The sequence below is a fragment of the Borostomias antarcticus genome (genome assembly GCF_949987555.1).
Source record: "Borostomias antarcticus genome assembly, chromosome: 14".
NCBI lineage: Eukaryota > Metazoa > Chordata > Actinopteri > Stomiiformes > Stomiidae > Borostomias > Borostomias antarcticus.
The window spans coordinates 14,705,146-14,723,641 of record NC_140247.1 but is presented as its reverse complement, the minus strand read 5'-3'; the positions used below and the strand labels follow the sequence as shown (position 1 = coordinate 14,723,641).

Below are 18,496 nucleotides of genomic sequence, written 5' to 3'. Positions count from 1 at the left end.
TATATGTTTGACAATGAATGAAATGTATACACTATTAAGTCACAAGTCCCAAATGAAGCGTTTTAGTTTGTCATATGGACTAATAGATGGCCAAATGAAAGCTTCGCAAATGAAATGTAAGAAAGACTAGTTTGAGACACACACAAGGACCTCACGAGTTCATACAGAATGCAGTTGTTGAATGACTTCTTTAGTTGGGGCCTATCGAGTATAACTTCTTACTCCTCATCTTTCAATGACGTCTCTTGAAGTAGTTGCGTTGTCTGCTTTGTTATCTTCTACATTTAATGTAAACTACAAAACACAACTACCGTAGGCCTATAGGCTATATACACCATAAACAGCCATTATTCGTAGGCTGCTAATTATGAGATATAATGCTACATTTTACACAATGTATAGTCTAGACTAATTAATGGTTGGCGTGGCCTCAATATTTTCAACATAAAACATTTATTTTTCAGGTAAAGTGGAGCTCCATGGGAAACGTATTGAGGTCGAACACTCTGTCCCTAAGAAGCAAAGGTATTTAGAACTCCCCTTCCCCCAATAAGACTTCAATTGTTGCATCTATTGCTTTAGCTTTCTACAAAGGGGACATTTTGCAGTTCAAGTTGAAACGTGCACCTCTTTTCCTGTGTTTATCCATCTGCCTGGTGTGTTTGAATGTTGGGGTAATCTCAGACACATAATGTATGCTGTTTTTAATCGACTTACATTATGCTGTGTATTTTATGCCATTACTATGAACGTTGTTTCCTGCTCACGTGAAACGTAGTCATTTTGGTGGCCTATGCGTAGGCCTAGTGGGTACACTGGAAACTATTCTCCTGATTTTATCGATATCCATTCATTCTTTAGGAACTTATGTATAAACCCATACCCGTACAACTGTAGGCCTTTTGTGTAGCAGTAGGCCTAGCAGTAGGCTAGTAGCCTGCTAGTTTATTTAGGCTCAAAACCTGAACATGGACGTTGACTAGGCTACTCTTACATTTTGAGTTTAATGCTGGTACTGTTGCTGTAGAGGTTTTCGAATGTGCAATTATGGAAAATGTTGACATGGGATACTTTTAGACGACCTTCCTACCGAGACAGGTTAACGAACTTATATAGGCTAGGCTACATATTACACTCGAGTTATGTCAACGTGTTGGCCTGTACGGTTCGTGTACGTTTCATTCTTTCCCAAGAGCTGAAACTTGAGTTCGGCAGATCAAACAGTTACGCACAAGGCAAGCTAATAATAAACTCATTAAAATGCTTTACAGAGAATAAAAGATAATCTTGTTTCAGGTTTTCCATTGAACATGGGAGTATGGGTTGTAGGGGCATTCTGTAGGCTTTACATGGGAAGCTCTAGTGCTTCAGGGGTTCAGGTAGAATTTGAGATAGAGACGGAGCTGTTCCGGCTATTATTCAAGTTTAAATATATTGGCATGATATAGGCTATGTGAGGTGTGGCTGCTGATATAACTCCTATTTTGTTTTGGGGTTATGTATGTTTTTTAACACACCACTTTATAGTTTTAGTAGCTAGTAATAGGTTACTCCCCCTTTCAAATCAACGAATTGCTCATAAATAATTGGAGTAGCGTAGGCACTTTTAATTAAATGCTGAAACAAAGGGGGACATTGCGCGACCCTCTCTCCTTCACAGTCGACCTGGCTTAAAATACCACATTTAGGTATTCCCATTTGTGCATCTCCATATCTTAAACATCACTCATTGCCCGTGACCTTTCACTTACTTTTATTTCGTTTGTAAAACAATCGCCCTCATTGAGGTCAAAATGTGTTCAAAAATAGATCACACACTTTTGTTGTTTGGGTGGTTTTATTGGCCATTACAACATTGTTGTTGTTTATCTTGTTGTTGTTGTTTTACAAGCAACACAGAACATTCATTCTGAACAATTAAATCCTACAGCTTTTCATTCATTCATATTGTCAATTAATCATTTTCAAAATGAACATTTCGAGAATTGAGTTGCCTGTGCGTCCCTGCGATACATAGGCTGACATGTAGGCTAGATCATTCTGGCTATGGTATATTGACACAGGGCGAAGGCAGTGTAATTCATTAGTCATTATTATACTTAGGCTTGTGCCAGTACTGTGCATTATGTGAATTTTAAATAGTTTTAATAAATAATTCCCCTTATGCAACACTCTTAAGCAGCTCCGTAATTTGGATAGGCCCGTTTGACCTACATATAGGCGTAGTCTAGCATGTAAAGGGGGAAAACCCAATTTGAAGAGTATATTCAAAGGCCAACCTTCGTTTTACTGTTGTTGGAACGGCCTGCCTTGGCTGAGAAACAACACGTGGTCGCTCCCACTGAGAGAAGTCATCCAACGTCACTTGAGTGGGGAAAAATGGCGAACCTCTTCAATGGCAGAGAGGGTGTTTTTTTCTTCTTCATGGGTTACTCACCATTTCAATGCAGTTACCTCTCCCTAGGAGAAAAAAACGGATCTATTCGTGTTTCCCTCCTATATGGTGGGGTTGCCTTTACGGTTTTAGGTTGAAAGTTACAACAACGGTTTTAGGTTGAAAACGTATCAACAACCTAACGTTTCAACAATCTAGCCTATGCCACAAGCACAAAATGGCCGGGTCGGACAACTGCCAGTAGGAAGACTTTATTGTGCATTTATAACATATAGCATTGTACTGGTTGAGTGTTAATTTTGAGATCTTCTTGGTTGCTATTTGAGAATACATAACAATAAACGACTTATTTTAGAAATCCTAAACGTGTGGCACCGGTGGCGGAGGGGGGGAGGGGGCGGGCGGGGGGTTGCACGAAATTTCACGCGCATTATTGGGAAACATTTAGATTGGATGAAAATCACACCCACGGTAGCCTTTGAGGGTGTATTATGTTGTATTTAGAAGAAAGCGGTCATTTTCTGAGGTATTACAGAAGAGTGTAGAGGCTTTTGACGTAGGCCGACTCTCCTCCCAGACGGGCCATGCGGTTGGAGCCCAGCACCAACTTATTGTTCCATCATTGTTATACGTTGTGACATTAAGCTGTGTCCCATTGTATTTTAAGTTATACTTTGGACAGAAGTCGTTTTTTTAGGAGCTCTGGTATCCATTAACCCCTGCCCTGGTTTTAACTAGTTGTGTTGATTTGTGTTGGTTTGCAATAGTAGTAGGCTAGTTGTTGTAGAAGCAGTTCATATGTAATATTGTGTGTTGGTGTAGTTAGTTGCAGGGTGGTGTGTTGGTGTAGTTGCAGGGTAGGCTGCGCTGGGCAGAGCTGTGTGTAGGGTTCAAGGCGTGACAGACAACCTGGAGAGAGGGTAGGGGGCATGGATGGGAAAGAGAAATAACATTTGGGGGGGTTGTGTGTGTGTGTGTGTGTGTGTGTGTGTGTGTGTGTGTGTGTGTGTGTGTGTGAGAGAGAGAGAAGGGTGAGAAAGTGTGTGTATGCAAGTGAGAGAGAGAGAGAAGGGGGAGAACGTGGGTGGGTGGTTGGAAGGAGAGACCAGGGGGAGAATGTGCGTGTGTGTGTGTGTGAGAGAGAGAAAGAGCGAGAGATGGGGTGTTGTAGAGGGAGGGGTGGTGATAGGGGAAGGGTCTTCAGAGGGATAGTGCTATTGTGCGTTGCCCTCGTGCGCTAGCTCCCTGCCTTCTTACGTAAGGACATACGTACACTGCAAATGAGAAATGTATGTACTGCAGGGAGGTGGGGTTCAGCCAGTCCTGTGGGCACGGAAACAGCTCAGAGCGTGCTGTTGTGACCGCTCACAGTTTATCTAATGTATTTTTCAGAATATTGAAAGACATGCTGTTTTGTGTGTGTGTGTGTGTGTGTGTGTTTTTTGTGAGACCAGACAGAGCACGTTGTAATTCCTCTGGAGATTCGTGGCGTCTCGCTGAAGAAAAGCCAGCAAAACGTCAGACGGTCGGTCAGTTTGTGACGTGCGGTGACGTTTTTCCCTCACGCACGTTTTGTTCGCGACACATTTGAGTAAAAGAACCCGGACACTGCTGGTAGCTCACAAAACTGACCTGAGGAAGATCCTCACGGATCAAAATGTTGTCTTCAGTAAGAAAGGAAGCTCTGTTTTGCAAGCTACCAGCAGTGTGCAGGTGCTCTTCACCACACTCCTATGCTCATGCTACCCATAAGTCCATTGGTCCAAGAGTGCAGAAGGTATTTCTTTCATGTTTGCAACACGTTTAAGAGCGAGGGGTACAGCTAGGGATGCTACGTTAGCGCCTCGGTGCTAACTCTTCCGAGTCGCCGACACTTCCAAGGAAACAAAAGAGTTCCAAACCACGTCTGTAACACCAGGTGCTCAAGAAGAAAAAATACAACCGCCTCCACCTCCACCAACACCTCCTCTAGAGAAGCTAAACAACGCCGTCATAAAGGCTCTGCTCTTGACAGAGCGGTCGTATGCGCAGGGCGGCCGGGGCCGCTAACTTAAGCCTGCGTAGCGTTTAAAAAACCCCAACAACCCCGAGCCACGTGTGTGTGGGACGGCAGGACTCGGACACGGCGGCTGGGAGGCCGCTCGGCGCCGAGAGATGATCCCGCCCGCCCCGCCTCCGGCTCGCCTTCATCGCAGTAATTGTTTGTTTTGTGAATCCGCTCTATAATTACGTCCACTTAGCTCCTGTCCATCCCAGGGGTGAGTCTCTCGCTGCCGTCGCTGCCTTCGAAGAAACGAGAAGTTTGCGTCCCCTGTCCCTGATTGCTAAGTCAACCTGAAGGGAAGTGTCTCTCAGCTTGCTGGTTAAGCCCTGGGTCTTGTCTGTGGTTAGGGTGAGGGTGGCGGTTATAAGGGGTGAGGTATCCACCCCTAACGTGCTCTGCTAGGTCTGTAGGGTTACTATAGGGACAAGGGGAGTCAAGCAAACACAAGTGTGGTGGCTCTAACTGGAGGACAAATCAAGGAAGAGGATTCATGACGTTTATTTCACCATCACTCCAGACTCACTCCCTTTAGCTTCAGAAATGCTTTAATCACACCAAAACACTCCCTCCTCCCTCCCCATTCTGGGAGTCAAAACTGTGAACGCGACGAAAGTTTTGTGTAAATGTAATGTTGTGTGTAGCACATAGTCGAGATTGGATAAAAATAAAAACAAAAAAACTCCCGGGTCTAACCCAGGCGAAGCCCTTTTCCAGCGAGTGTGAAGGCGCTGGATTAGACTGGCTGTGAGCGAGAGGGAGGCAGGCACGCTGGCCACGCCCCCTCGCAACTGTTGTACTACGGAAGACACGGTGAGGGCGGGAGAGGGGGCGGAGGGAGAGAGGGGGGTGCGACCAATCAGCTGGCCGGAACACCTGTGTGCCGTTCCGACGGGGCTGTTGACGCTGCAGCGCACGAGAGGCAGTCCCCTCTCTCTCTCTCTCTCTCCTCTCTCTCTCCTCTCCACCCTTCCTCTCCCCGACTCTCTCGCTTCTCTCGTTCCCTTTGCTCTCTCTCTCTCTCTCTCTCTCTCTTTTCCCCTCGCCTTCTCCCTTCCTCTCCCCCGTTCCAATTTCTCTCTCTTGATTGCTCTTTCGTTTTGTCGTTTGCTCCCCCTCTCTCTTTCTCTCGCTCTCTCTCTCCCTCTCTCGCACGCCCGACGCCTCACGCCCACATGCGTCGCTCCGCGCACGGTCGCATTCCAGATGCGTCGCTTTCTGCGCGGCCAGCAGAAAGAGGATAGAGAGAGCGATTGAACGAGAGACGGAAAGAGAAGAAGAGGAAGGATAGAGAGAGAGAGAGAGAGAGAGAGAGACAACAGCGTAGCTCCTCCAGTCAGAGAGAGTCATATGATTCTCTTTCTCTCTCCCGGGGAGGGAAGGAGGGGGGGTTGAGGAGCACAGCGAAAGGGAGGAGAGGCAGGGGTGTCGCATGGAAGCACTTCCTCGACGGGCATGCACAGGGAGAGAGGGGGGTTGTGGGGGTTGTGGTTCGCCGGACGAGCTGGGAGAGGGCGAACGAGAGGGTGTGTTTTCATTTCCGCACGGATAAGAGAAAGAAGACAGAGAGAGAGAGATAGAGAGAGAGAGAGAGGGGGGGGTATAGAAAGCAAGACGATCTTCGGGAGGTGTGGCGTGCGCACGGGAGAGCTGTGTGTAAAATGTGTACCGTCTCTTTAAGAAAACCCCCAGCTCCTTGTGAGTGAGCAGACTTCCCCCTTTCTGGTTTGAACCATCTGTCCTGGTTTTAAAGGGGCCGGTCGCGTCCCCGCCCCCCCCTTCGCCCACACCCTCGGCTCAGGGCTAGCAGGGGCGGACTAGCCATGGCCGCCACTAGCCTTCAGATCCCACCCCTGTGCATACATACACACGCACGCACGGACGCTGACACACACACACACCGACCGTAGCCACTGTGGAAAACAAGCAGGCGGACTGGTGACGTGTCTCGTGAAAAATTTGATCCTTTGACCTGGAAGAAGAAGGCAGAGAGAGGGAGGGTGTGTGTGTGTGTGTGGGGGGGGGTTGTAAGGATCTTTGGTGCTCTGTTGAATGAGTAAACCTATGAAGGTCGAAAGGTAGGAGATCTTGGAAATCAGATGTACGGTCAAACAGGTCTTTCTGTGTGTGTGTGTGTGTGTGTGTTGAGAGAGAGAGAGATAGGATTTTTCCTCAGAGCCAATCGGAATGCTCAAGTCACCCTTAGCCCCGCCCCTCCCCACCCACAGCCTCACACAGCAGCACACGCCTGAACCAGCACATGTATGACAGAGCCGTAGTACCTACCGCCAAGCATGTGAGGAACTGTGACTCGGAAAACAAAGATGAGGGAGGGCAGGATAGAGGGAGGGGCCGGGGGTAGAGGGAGGGAGGGGGGGAGGGGTCGCAGAGAGGCCCTAGGGTAAACTACCGCCTATATGGACGGAAGGGAAAGAGGCCCCTCCATTTTGAAGCTTTCCTCCAAGTGTGTGTGTGTGTGTGTGTGTATGCATCATGTCTGCGAGCGAAGCGTGTACGATCCGGAGCTCCATCCACTCCGCCCCAGACGGCTGAGGTCTTTTCACCCAGGAGAGGCACCCGGCGGTGGGGATGTTCCGTCAGGAAGCCCCCCTGCAACCAGCCGCCGGCCTGGGGGAGAGAGAACAGAAAGGATCCCGACGCACCGGTTAACATTGATCGAAAACCCTTTGTCGCACGGTGAACTTAGGGCATTCCCTTCTGTGAAAACATATTAATTCCCACAGCCGGCACAGTTTCTTGACTCATAACGAATCTTGAATATAGATTTCTGACAACCGATGTGTTACAGTTACAGTGTCTTTCTTCATTTTGAAAGTAGACTGCAGACTCATATCCATACTGTACAATGCTCTCTTTCTACCAGTCGCTTAGGTGGTTAAACACACTGTCTCTGTTTGGATTCAACCTCAAAAGAAGTTTGCTTCTTGAGTTTTTAAAGGACCACAGATCATATATATACATATATATATATATATATACATATATATATATATAACTCGGATGTAAATGAATCCCGTATGTCTCTTAATGGGCTAACCAAAATCTAAAATTCAGATTATATCAGCACAGTCTGTTTTCATTCACACACAGCTCAGGCGTGTTCATTCAAATTGTTTGTGTATTTACTTAATGTCCATGTAGCTGTTTACCCCGTGTCGACCAAGCCAGCTGAGGTTTACCTATCTCGTTGTTTTTTATTTTTTTTAACAAAGCATTTCTCTTAAAGGGGAACTTCTTCCTCTGACCACGCCTTTTGACCCTTGACCTTTCTCTGTGAGCCTTGTGAACCAGCCTCTCTGTGGAGCAGCACAGTAAACACTGCCAAACTCTCCCCCACAGGGCAAAGAGCGCATGTGTGTGTGTGTGTGGAGGGGGCAGGGGGAACAGCATTGCCCCTTGGATCCAAAATTCTTGACTTTCTTTTTTTATCAGTTGCAATGAGAGAGGCGGTGCATCCGCGAGCTTCAGGGCACCGGTGTGTTTCTGAGCGGCTGGACAGGCCTCCGGGTTTCCGCCGTGGGGCTCGTCCAGAACCAGAACCACGGAGCTAAAAGCTCCGTCCACGCCTGTCGGATTTTCTGACCCATATAGGGGTGATTTTATTCTAGTCTATTTTGTTCATTTGCTTCAGAAGTCCTGAGGAAGTGCGTTGAGATCTCAACGTTGAGCAGTGTGCTCTTGTCGTTAGTTTGACACGTTTACGATGTTTTTCATTAAAAAAGAAAGAAAGAAAGAAATCCTCCCCAAAATCTTGATTGTAAAAACAGCTGTAGCTGTGTGTTGTTTTGCCCCGTTTCAAAATGTAGTTTTCGGCTGCTTCAATTTCTTGCGGCCTTTCGTGAAAAGTAATTATGTTTCCTTATATATAAAAACGCTGATCAGACTGGCGCTACGGAGTATCCAATCAGGCTTCTCTCTTCCGAGGCCACGCCTCTTCTAAACCAGTGGTAGAGAAGGTCAGGATGCTCTCCTCCGCTCCTCTGAGACACAATTCATTCCTTTCTTTTCTTCTTCACGTTACTGTCTGTGGGTTCGGCCTCCGAAGACCTGAAGACATCATCATCTGTATTGAAGTTGACCCTTACCCAGAGTTGAGCTTAAACATGTGCTTTCATATTGGCTGGAGTTGAGCTTAAACCCTTTGTGAGAATCCAGATACCGTTTCATCTGGTTCAGCAAAGATGCACTTGTCACTCTCAAGTAGGATGGGGTTAGGGGGTTAGTAGGACCGTGTAGGACAGAGTTGGGGTTAGTAGGACCGTGTGGGACAGGGTTATGGGCTAGTACGGTAGGACCGTGTAGGATGGGGTTAGGGTTCGGGTTAGCAGGGCAGTGTAGTGAAAGAGCAGGATGGATGTCTTGTAATGTGACGCTTGATACCGCGTCTTCATTAGCACATTTGACTCCTCAAATCGAATTAAGGTCAGTGTGAAGGTCACTGGTATGCGCAGACGCTCAGAGCTGCGCCCGGTGACGCGTGTCACGGGACAGACGCCATCGCATCAAGGCAGAGTCTGAGGCCTCAGTCCCGGGTTGTAGAATCCAAACCTTATGGACTTTTGTTGCTTTTTGAAATTGAATTCATGGCATTTGTGTTCACTGAGATTATTTTGAAGTAACATCTTATTGCATTCTTATGGAGGAGGGATTGAAAGAAAATAACTGGTTTTGACTGATCTATTGTGGTTTTGAAGACCGTACATCTTCATAGCGCTCGTGTTGGGATGCGTACTGTGGAGGGAGTTGTAATGTAACGTTATAATGAAGTTTAATGTAGGTTTCGATACCAGATATAAAGAAAGGTGATTATCATCGAGATTATCATCAAAGAGGAGGAAATTACGTTCTTTGTCACAGACGTAAATCTCAGTAGAGTTGTGTTTAATTCATCCATTTAACCCTTTTAATACAGTAAGAACAGCGCCCACATTCCGAATATGAATTATGAATATGGATTGTCCGTACAAACATGTTTGTGGTGTGTTCATAGTACGACCCACATATGAACTTGATATGAACATTATACACCATATGAAAGATTTGGGAATTAGAATTAGGGCTTTCAAATGATATAAAACATATCTACGAGATGGTTGTAACCAAAGGGTTGAACAGGGATTTCATTTGCGAACAATTTACAACTACCAGATATTGTGCGCTGATGTCACGGCGATGTCCACGCATCAACCAAACCGCCCGGGTTTTGTTCAGCGTTTCGGGTGATTCGTCTCCTCGGGTCACGTGACCAGCCTCCCCCCTCGCCAGGCGTCTAAAAGCGGTCGGTTGCGACAGTCACATCCACCTGGTCGATTTGTGGCGGCCATTTTGTTTGTGAGTTTCCCCTGCACGCTTGGCCAACCAATGAGAGGTGAGGAAGCCGGGTGTAGCCCGGTGACGTCCCGCTGTGCAGCTGTGCTGTTCGGGTGTAGGTCTGGGGGGGTGGGGGTGGGCTGGGTTAATGGACTCTGGTGTTACTGTGATACTCTTCCTCCTGGCTGTGGTCGGGCTACCACCACAATGGACTTGGCACCCGATCAGAGTTTCTTCCAGGAGCGTCCGTCCGTGTGCAGTCTGGTGTCCAGGGGAGGGTCTAGGGCTCAGTCTGGTGTCCAGGGGAGGGTCTAGGGCTCAGCCTGGTGTCCAGGGGAGGGTCTAGGGCTCAGCCTGGTGTCCAGGGGAGGGTCTAGGGCTCAGGAGGGCTCATCGCTGCCCGCCAGCAGCTAGCAGCCTCAACGGGCGTTGGTTTGAACTTCTTCTCCTCTCTTCCGATTAACATTCATCCCATTCCTTTCTCTTTCGCCATGCCGTCCATCCATCATGAGGACGTAAAGAGAGGAAGACGTCGACTATACCGACGTCGACCCGTAGCTGGAGTGGAGTTCAAACCTGGGGTTTCATATTTGTGAGAATCCAGATTGGTAATGTCTACACCTTTACATTTTCACCTGGTTCATCACATGACATTACAGTCATTTAGCAGAGCTTGTCCGAAGCGACTTAGAGTTAGTGCATTTAACCTAGGCAGATGCGTTGATCACAAGTGCATCTCCATTCTAAAGAAGCATCTAAGAGCTTAACCAGTTCTGAAGTAAGAGTGTAGGAGATCGCCCTTTCGTCAATATCATTTCCCAGTGCTTTTATTTCTCTGAATGGTTGGTTCATATGGAGGGTTTGCAGGGTAGAGTTGCCTCTAGGCCTTGTTAGAAGACAAGAAGCAGATTTGCACTCTTGTGAGGTTTCTTTTATTAAAAGAGGAAAAGGTTGCTGTAGCGTAAAGCAAGATTTACAGAGAGCTTAGGTGTTCACTTTTAGTTAGTTGTCCTCCAAATTGGTATGCATGTCAAGCTATTTATCTCAAACTTCAAATTGTTCAGTTGAATTATTGAGCGGCACTGTGTAAAATTTCAAAATAGTACTGTATTATTGTTGGTTGGTTGCTTTATACATTAACCGCATGATCAAATGGGTTTTTTAAAGATTGAATTTAAATTGAAAGGTTGAATTTCAAATGTATTACATTGTGTTGCTTTGTAGTTGTGAGATGTATAAATTAATACAACACATGAAATATTGTGAAAATCATATTGTGTATCAAAAACTAAATACATTCGACTATTTTGAGAATTCAAATAGTGTTGTTCAGCCGAGTGCTTCAGAATGTTGACAGTGAAAGCATTTCATATGGATTCTATTTTCTGCCCTATTCATTCACAGAGAACTCAGTCCTGAAATGCGATACACACTGTTCAGTTATGTGAAATCATTTTGAGATTGAGGCAAAACAAAAAAAAGTTATTTTCCTTCTTGATGATAAAAAGTTCCCGGCTTGCGCTTGTGCCCGTTCAACATAACCAAGAATTTTGTTTTTTGTTTGTTTTTAAACTAGTGTTAAGTGTCATTGAGGCTTTGCTGAATGATTAGAGGACCAAGAGTCTTTCCTCGGGTGACTTGACAGGACCTGATATCTTTGATATTCTTATCCAAATGACTGAACTGAAAGCGGTATTGCGAGGTACTAAAACCTGAGCCTCCAGTGTAGCGGCTTCAGCTGACAGGAGAATGTGGGTTAGGTGTGGAGGTGCACTGATGGCTGCATTTAAAGACTGCTACCCAATGGCCGACACCGTCTCAACCTCTATTCTTTACCCTGCTATCAGTCCCTCCCTGTCTTCTCTTGTTTGTGTCTAACCCCCCCCCCCTCTCTCTCTCTCTTCCCCTCTTTCTCTGTCTCTCGACACTCCCTCCCTCCCTCACTGGCTCTTCCTTTCCTTCCTTCCTCCGACTCTCAAACGGTTAAAATGGAGTCTCCAGGTCACATGTCTGCCAAACAGGCATGTGCTGGTATAGCCATGCTATCCTCCCGCTGCACACACACGCGCACACACACACACACACACACACACACACACCCACACACACACACACACACTCACTCACTCACTCAAGGCAAAAGGGGGGGAGCTACCATCCTCATTCCCCTACTCAATCCCCCTCCCCCAGCCTCAGAATGAGCCCTCCCTCCCTCACACACACTCCCTTCATCATACCCTCAGAGAGAGAGAGAGAGAGAGAGAGAGAGATTGAGAGTGTGTGTGTGTATGCATGTGTGCCATATCACAGAACATGCTCAAATGGAGGTGTGTGTGTGTGTGTGTGTGTGTGTGTGTGTGTGTGTGTGTGTGTGTGTGTGTGTGTGTGCGCGCGCGCGTGGAGGGGGGATTGCTAGAATGGCTCACCAAGCAGCCGTATAGCAGACTCTTGAGCGCTGACGTCTCTTTAAGCAGTGACAGTGCGGTCCTGTTGGTCAGAACAGGAGGTGTGTCCCGTCCGTTAACAGATGCTATTTACGTTGTGTCTGATGTCTTCTCAGTTAAGAAAGTGATAGAACTCAAATCAACGGTGTTGTGTAGCAATAAAGAAACTTGAGTTGACTTTGCTTAAATCATTCTTTCATTGGCCTCATGTCTATTAATGAAAGTGTTTGTTATAACGATGTGCTTTAATCTTCTGTCTCCACTACTTATTCTTATGTTGGTAAAGTATCCTTTAGATACAAAATCTGCTCCTTCCTTTGATAAGATGAAATCTGCCAGATTCTCTGAAATCTGTTGCTCAATTTGCAATTAGCGTATAATGCCGTTAATGTCTTGAAACTGTACAGTGCATTGCATGATGGGAGTGTGGAATGGACGGAAGGTTCCGCCTCTCTTCTCTCTGAGTGCTGTTAGAATGCTGTTGAGAACATGTGATCCTTCATGTGTTTATTACTGCTGATAAGTATCTTCATTTAAACTTTTTGTTTATTGTTGTTGTTGTTATTTTACAATCAACTTATGATACATGTAAAAGGTTTTATGAGAATTCACCAGAAAGCGGGCAACAATGCAATTGATTGACATTAAATCTAGTATTGTGCAGAATTCATGTCAGAAACGATAACGGTCATCTGGATTCGATTATGATCTTCACATTCACCCCAAGGTTGCTGCACCACAAATAACCATCGCCCAAGAGAAGCTTTTGTGATGTTGGATCGGTGAAGCAACTATAGCCAGTAGTGCTGTGTTCGAGGTTGCACACGAGGAGAGAATGAAACAGGGAGGATGGTGTGTGTGTGTGTGTGTGTGTGTGTGTGTGGGAGGGTGGGGCTCCAGGGCTGGCAGCCCTGAAGAGTTAGCAGCATATAGAGTGGACGGCGGGCCCCGGGTTCGGGCCCTTCTATAGGGCCTTGGTGTTCATTGATTCAAAACAAAGTCAGGACTGACGTCACACCTTCAAAGGAGGAACCTACCCCTCGTCCCCTCCCCCTCCCCCCCCCCCCCCCCCCTCACCCCCATCTTGTTTTTGAAACAGAGGAGAGAAGTCCTCACACAGTCCTGCATGTGGTCTCTGAGGCTACAGTTGATTGTTGCCATTAAAGATAAATCACGACCACCTTTTAGAAACCGTTTCCCTCTCATTTGGAAGAATACTGTGGTTTTAGGTTGTGTGGATGGTTGTAGAATCAGATTAGTGTTTCTGTCTTGTGTGTTTGTGTTAAGGAATTGAGTTTTGGTTGTGGTCAATGATTAGCCAAAGACTTCTGTTTTTACTTTTGAACGTTCCAATTGTTTCGAGGGCCTCACGGTTAAAAATATCCTATCCAAAACTTAGATGTCACCTATATTTAAATACTAATTTGACAAATTGATGGAAGTGACAGAAATAATGAAAGGTGTTCAGTCCATGAGCGATAGGGTTCAGGCTGAACCAGATAGTGATGGTCAGCAGCGGTCTGCTTATGGAATGAACCACTGTGGTTAAAAAATTAACTGACAACCTTTGTAAACAAGGAACTGATAATAAAGATGTTTTAGGGTATTATGGTTGTAATAGAAGCAGTTACTCAAAATGATTTTGAAGTGACAAATGTAGGCCTAATATTTGCCTTTTTTGAACTACTTATTTATCTTGCAGTTGTTTCTTTTGAAAGTAGTGCCATGATTTAATTTTAAACTAATTCCAAGATCTCAGTCATAAACATTGTAATTTCAATTGGTTCTGAGCAAAAACAGTAGGCCTATTAGATTGGGGAAATTTTATAAGATTTTCATTTGCAAAATGCAGCAACATTTTAGTAGCCTATAATGAAGTTCTGTTTATCCCTTATGTATTGTAATTTATGAAATTAAAGAAATATGTTTAAACTTTTGATCTTGAACTAAAAGTAATCGAATAGGCCTACATTTCATCGTACAAGACATGTAACAACAAAAAGCTACGAAAGGGTTGTGTCAGGGTTGACATTGAAATGATCATTCTTTTGGAATGTTTAAATTGAGTTACATTTCATTCAGATTATTAGATAGGTTTTTTGTAGATGTGTTGATTTAGTTTTGGGAGTAAATTCCTCAGGTTCAGACTCGCCCTCCACTTTTGAAACGAATTCTTGCTAGATCCTATAGGCCTGCGGTCGTACTGTGGCTCACATAGAATAGGCCGAACATGTATTATTCCAGCTCTATGCAACTTGGTTGGAATATAATAGCCTAATTTGTTTGAAAACAATTCTGTTCGTAAAGTAGTAATGAATGTGCCTATAAAGTAGGCCTAGGTTAGTCTACTATTCACTATTTGCATGCAAATTTGATTTCAAATCCAGCGTTGTTGCGTGACCCATAATTATCACAAAGATATTACAAATTTCTCCATTCCTTGTTTGTTCCATTTTTAACAAACTAGACTAGTATTTTTCCATTATGTGACGCCAAAACGAGTTGCGTTGGTTTTAGCAGCTCTGCTCCATGGCCTGATGTGAACTGACACATCTTGTGAGACCTTGTGGTTTGGGCTTTGCATTTTCTGTCAGTTGTGCCATCTTATGAGCAATTAAATAATACATTTCGACCCACACGTGCTTTGATAATGGTCGTATTAAAGGCTTTGTTTCATAGTAGGCGCACCATCTAAATGTGCCCAATGTGAACGTTCTCTTAAGCTGCAGTCACGCCAACAACAAATTAAAGTAATCGTTTTAATTTATCAATCTTATATGCGTGGTTCAATCTATTCCATTGTTCTGCTCTCACAAACACACAGCAGCGAGGGGAAACGAACCCATAGTGTGCCCCTGAACATGGTGGTGGTGGGGTCGGTAAGCCCAGCAACACTAAGCCACTATTCGAACGAAAGTGCATATGCGGGCCTATGATAAATGTGTCAGTATCCGTTTTGGCCAGCGAGAGAAAAAAAAACGTGCTATGCTTTAGGCATGCTCTCATGGCATACATTCTATTCCACACCATACTCCATGTTCTCTTATCCCTCCCCCCCCCTCTCTCTCTCTCTCTCTCACACACACACACACACACCCTCCCTCGCCTTTCTTCCTTCTAGGTGGGCGGTGCATTCCGGCTGAGATCCGCCCTCTCCACGATGCTGTAGTACTCTGGAGTAGTTTACTGACTTTATGAATGAAGGCAGGTTTTCCTCCGAACAGCAGCAGCTCTGGCAGCTGAGCCGTGGGGGGAGGTATGTCCGGGATAGCCGTCGGACGGACACAGACAAGCGACTGAGAATACATTCGATCTCGTCCGGCGTTAAGCGACATTTTAGTGCGCGCGTAAAGAATCTGCATTAGCAATATTGCGCATGGTCTGTTGTCAGCCGCTCGACTGTACCGTGTTCACACAATCAGCCCTTTGTTTAATCCTTAAACAATGGTGATAAAACAGATGCGGGCAGCAAAATAATATGAGAATCGTGAGCCATAATATAATATGTGCTTCATACACCCACCATGTAGCCCAGAGATGAGTAGATATGCAGTTACGTGAAGCTAATTGTACTCAGGTAATGACACATTAACAGTCACCCCTGTCTGTTTTTGCCCAGCGTTGTTCTGGTATATTCTGCGCCTCTGCGTTTCATTGTGGTAATTGGGCGTTGTCATAGAAAGATGGCTGCCTACTTGCTCGCTCACATGGTAGACACTTATCTAGGGTTGTGCCATTCGCAGTGAACTAGAAAATCCGGCTTTACGGACGCCTGGTAGAGGGCCTACGAGGGCTATAAACACATACACACACATATATATACAGAGAGAGATATAAAGATATATATCATGTAGGAAGTGATATGTTCTCTATTGTAAAGCAATTTCCTCACAAGTGTAATGAACCCTGTGTCTCACATGAGCACATTGGGAACCTGCCTGACTCCTCTCGGTTTCCCTCCCCCGGCGAGGCGAACAGCCCGCTGCAGACAGCCATGTTGACACAATGGAAAATGTAGTTCCTAATAGGCTACAATTAAAGTTGCAAAATAGGCTATATGCAATGCATATTAGCAGGACTATAAAGGTGTGTGGGCTATTTCACCATTTCATTTAGGCGAATGCTTGTAGGCACGTCAGGGTAGCCTACAGGTGAACGCGTCTGTTTTACCTGTCAACCGTGGCGTAGACTCACCATGTTTATTTGAGATCACACATTCTCGTGTTATTGATCAGATGAACATGACTTGTTTCAGTCTCGTTGACCCGTGGTTGTTACTATGACACTCTAAATCTACAGATGTAGGTCCACCGTGGTCACTTGTAGATTCGATGCTTATTCGCTCTAAGGAAAGCGCCAGCTTCAGGTCTATTAAGCAGTGCCCTCCACAACATTTTCACACGAGCCTTTGGTTTCTTTTACACATCTGCAGGCTAGGCCTCTATACCTCTGTTATTTTCAGTCAAGTTTGACATTAAAAGTGAACAAGGGGGTACAGTGTTTTTGCATTGTATGCAGTCTGTTTTATAGCCTATAGTCTGGTGTAACGTGTAGGTTATAACAGTAGGAAAAACGAGTCATTTCATATTTCGACTTAATATTTTAGATTTCTCTGATAACATTAAGATCAGTTTTGTGATCACTGCGCAATAGACAATGCAAACAATTTCACCTCGGGGATAAATACAGTATCTAGATGGCGAGCGTAATAAATAGCATGATCTGATGCGTGTGCGTAATAGACTAATTATGAATACAAATCCGTCCCATTCAAGTCAGTAAAAGAAAACGTATTTTAAAAGGAAAAACTACTCAATACCCCCCAGTTGACATTTAGCCCCGGCTCTCCCCCTCGAACCTAGCCCGCCCATGTGAGGCAGGTCTGTGGCTGTGCGCACAAAATGGCGTGCATCAGAGAGGGAGTGTCAGGCGCGAGGGCAGAGAACCACAACACGGTTCCACAGCACAGACAGAAGCTGCCGAGGAGAACCCACACGGTATGCTCTCTAAACAGCAGGGTTTCATTGAACCTGCGTGTTGTTGACTAACTGTGGACTTGTGTCACACTCCATAGTTATGGTTATTGGTCCACACTGTGACCCAATAGATCCCCCTCGTTTACCAGCGGTAAACCCTATATCACCATAGGCTATAGTTTAAGGTCACTTCTCGAAAGAGTTTGGGTGAAATCACATGATATAAGACATAGGCTAAATGGTTATATAAAGAGAAATGTATTCGTTCCCTTAAAGCTCGGCCAACTAATTAGCCTACATTTTGTAGGCTGGTGTTGTGCGTAAAATGCCCTTTCTTGTCATCTTGTAATCATTCACGTCCGTCACCATAGAAGAAAAAAATGATGTAATCTACACAAAAAATGACACTTTGAGAGTCTGGAAAGTTTGGCAATTACTAAAAGTACAACGGGCCTACTACTGCACTCTCGAAATGGAGAATACTCGCTCCACTTGCTGCGCCCAACAAAATGGAGTCCGCGTGTCGACTGCCAGACTCTCATTGCGCGTGGGTCATCAGTGGAGCTGGGCGTAAACTTTGACCCAGGCTGGAAGCATGTCTCTCTCCCCACTGCTAAATGAATTCCAGAGTTGTTGTTCTCTCACTAGGTTCAGGTTCCTCTTCGTTCCTATACCACCCACCGCAACGACCACCCCAGCTCTCTCTCTCTCTCTCTCTCTCTCTCTCTCTCTCTCTCTCTCTCTCTCTCTCTCTCTCTCTCTCTCTCTCTCTCTCTCTCTCTCTCTCTCTCTCTCTCTCTCTCTCTCTCTCTCTCTCTCTCTCTCTCTCTCTCTCTCTCTCTCTCTCTCTCTCTCTCTCTCCCTCGCTCTCTCTCTCTCTCTCTCTGTAGGCCAGGGCGGAGCGGCACACTGGGTAGACTGCTGCAGCAGGAGCTACGTGGACAGTGTCCATTTTTGGCCGCACTCCGCGGCATGTATTCATCCTCACGTGCATATTCAAAGTAATACCTCAGTATTTTACATGCAATATGCAACTGAACTGGTGCTAACAGGCACGGATATAGATATAGAAAGAAAAATGTTCACACGAATCCCTGGAACCCTATTTCCGTAAAAACGTGGCGACAGCGCTTTGCTCGTCGTTCTCACGCGCTCCCGTCCCAGGTGTACTTTGAGGTTCTGATCAAATGCATTTCATGACTGCTAAAATGGCGAAAATATTCAGGGTTATTCAGAAACGTTTTGTAAGCTTTGTTGCATTCGACGAAGCTCCATTATGACGGATAGGTTATGTGAAAGCTCTGGATAC

General features: G+C 45.5%; 1 protein-coding gene across 1 annotated transcript in view; it reads left to right on the top strand.

Moving 5' to 3' along the window:
* igf2bp1 (insulin-like growth factor 2 mRNA binding protein 1) overlaps nt 1-18,496 on the top strand; it is a gene marked incomplete at its 3' end in the record, with an annotated part of 46,588 nt that overhangs the window by 1,378 nt on the left and 26,714 nt on the right. The window contains exon 2 of the mRNA XM_084448779.1: nt 465-525. Coding sequence (XP_084304905.1) covers nt 465-525 — 61 coding nt within the window. The remainder of the gene's footprint in view (nt 1-464; nt 526-18,496) is intronic.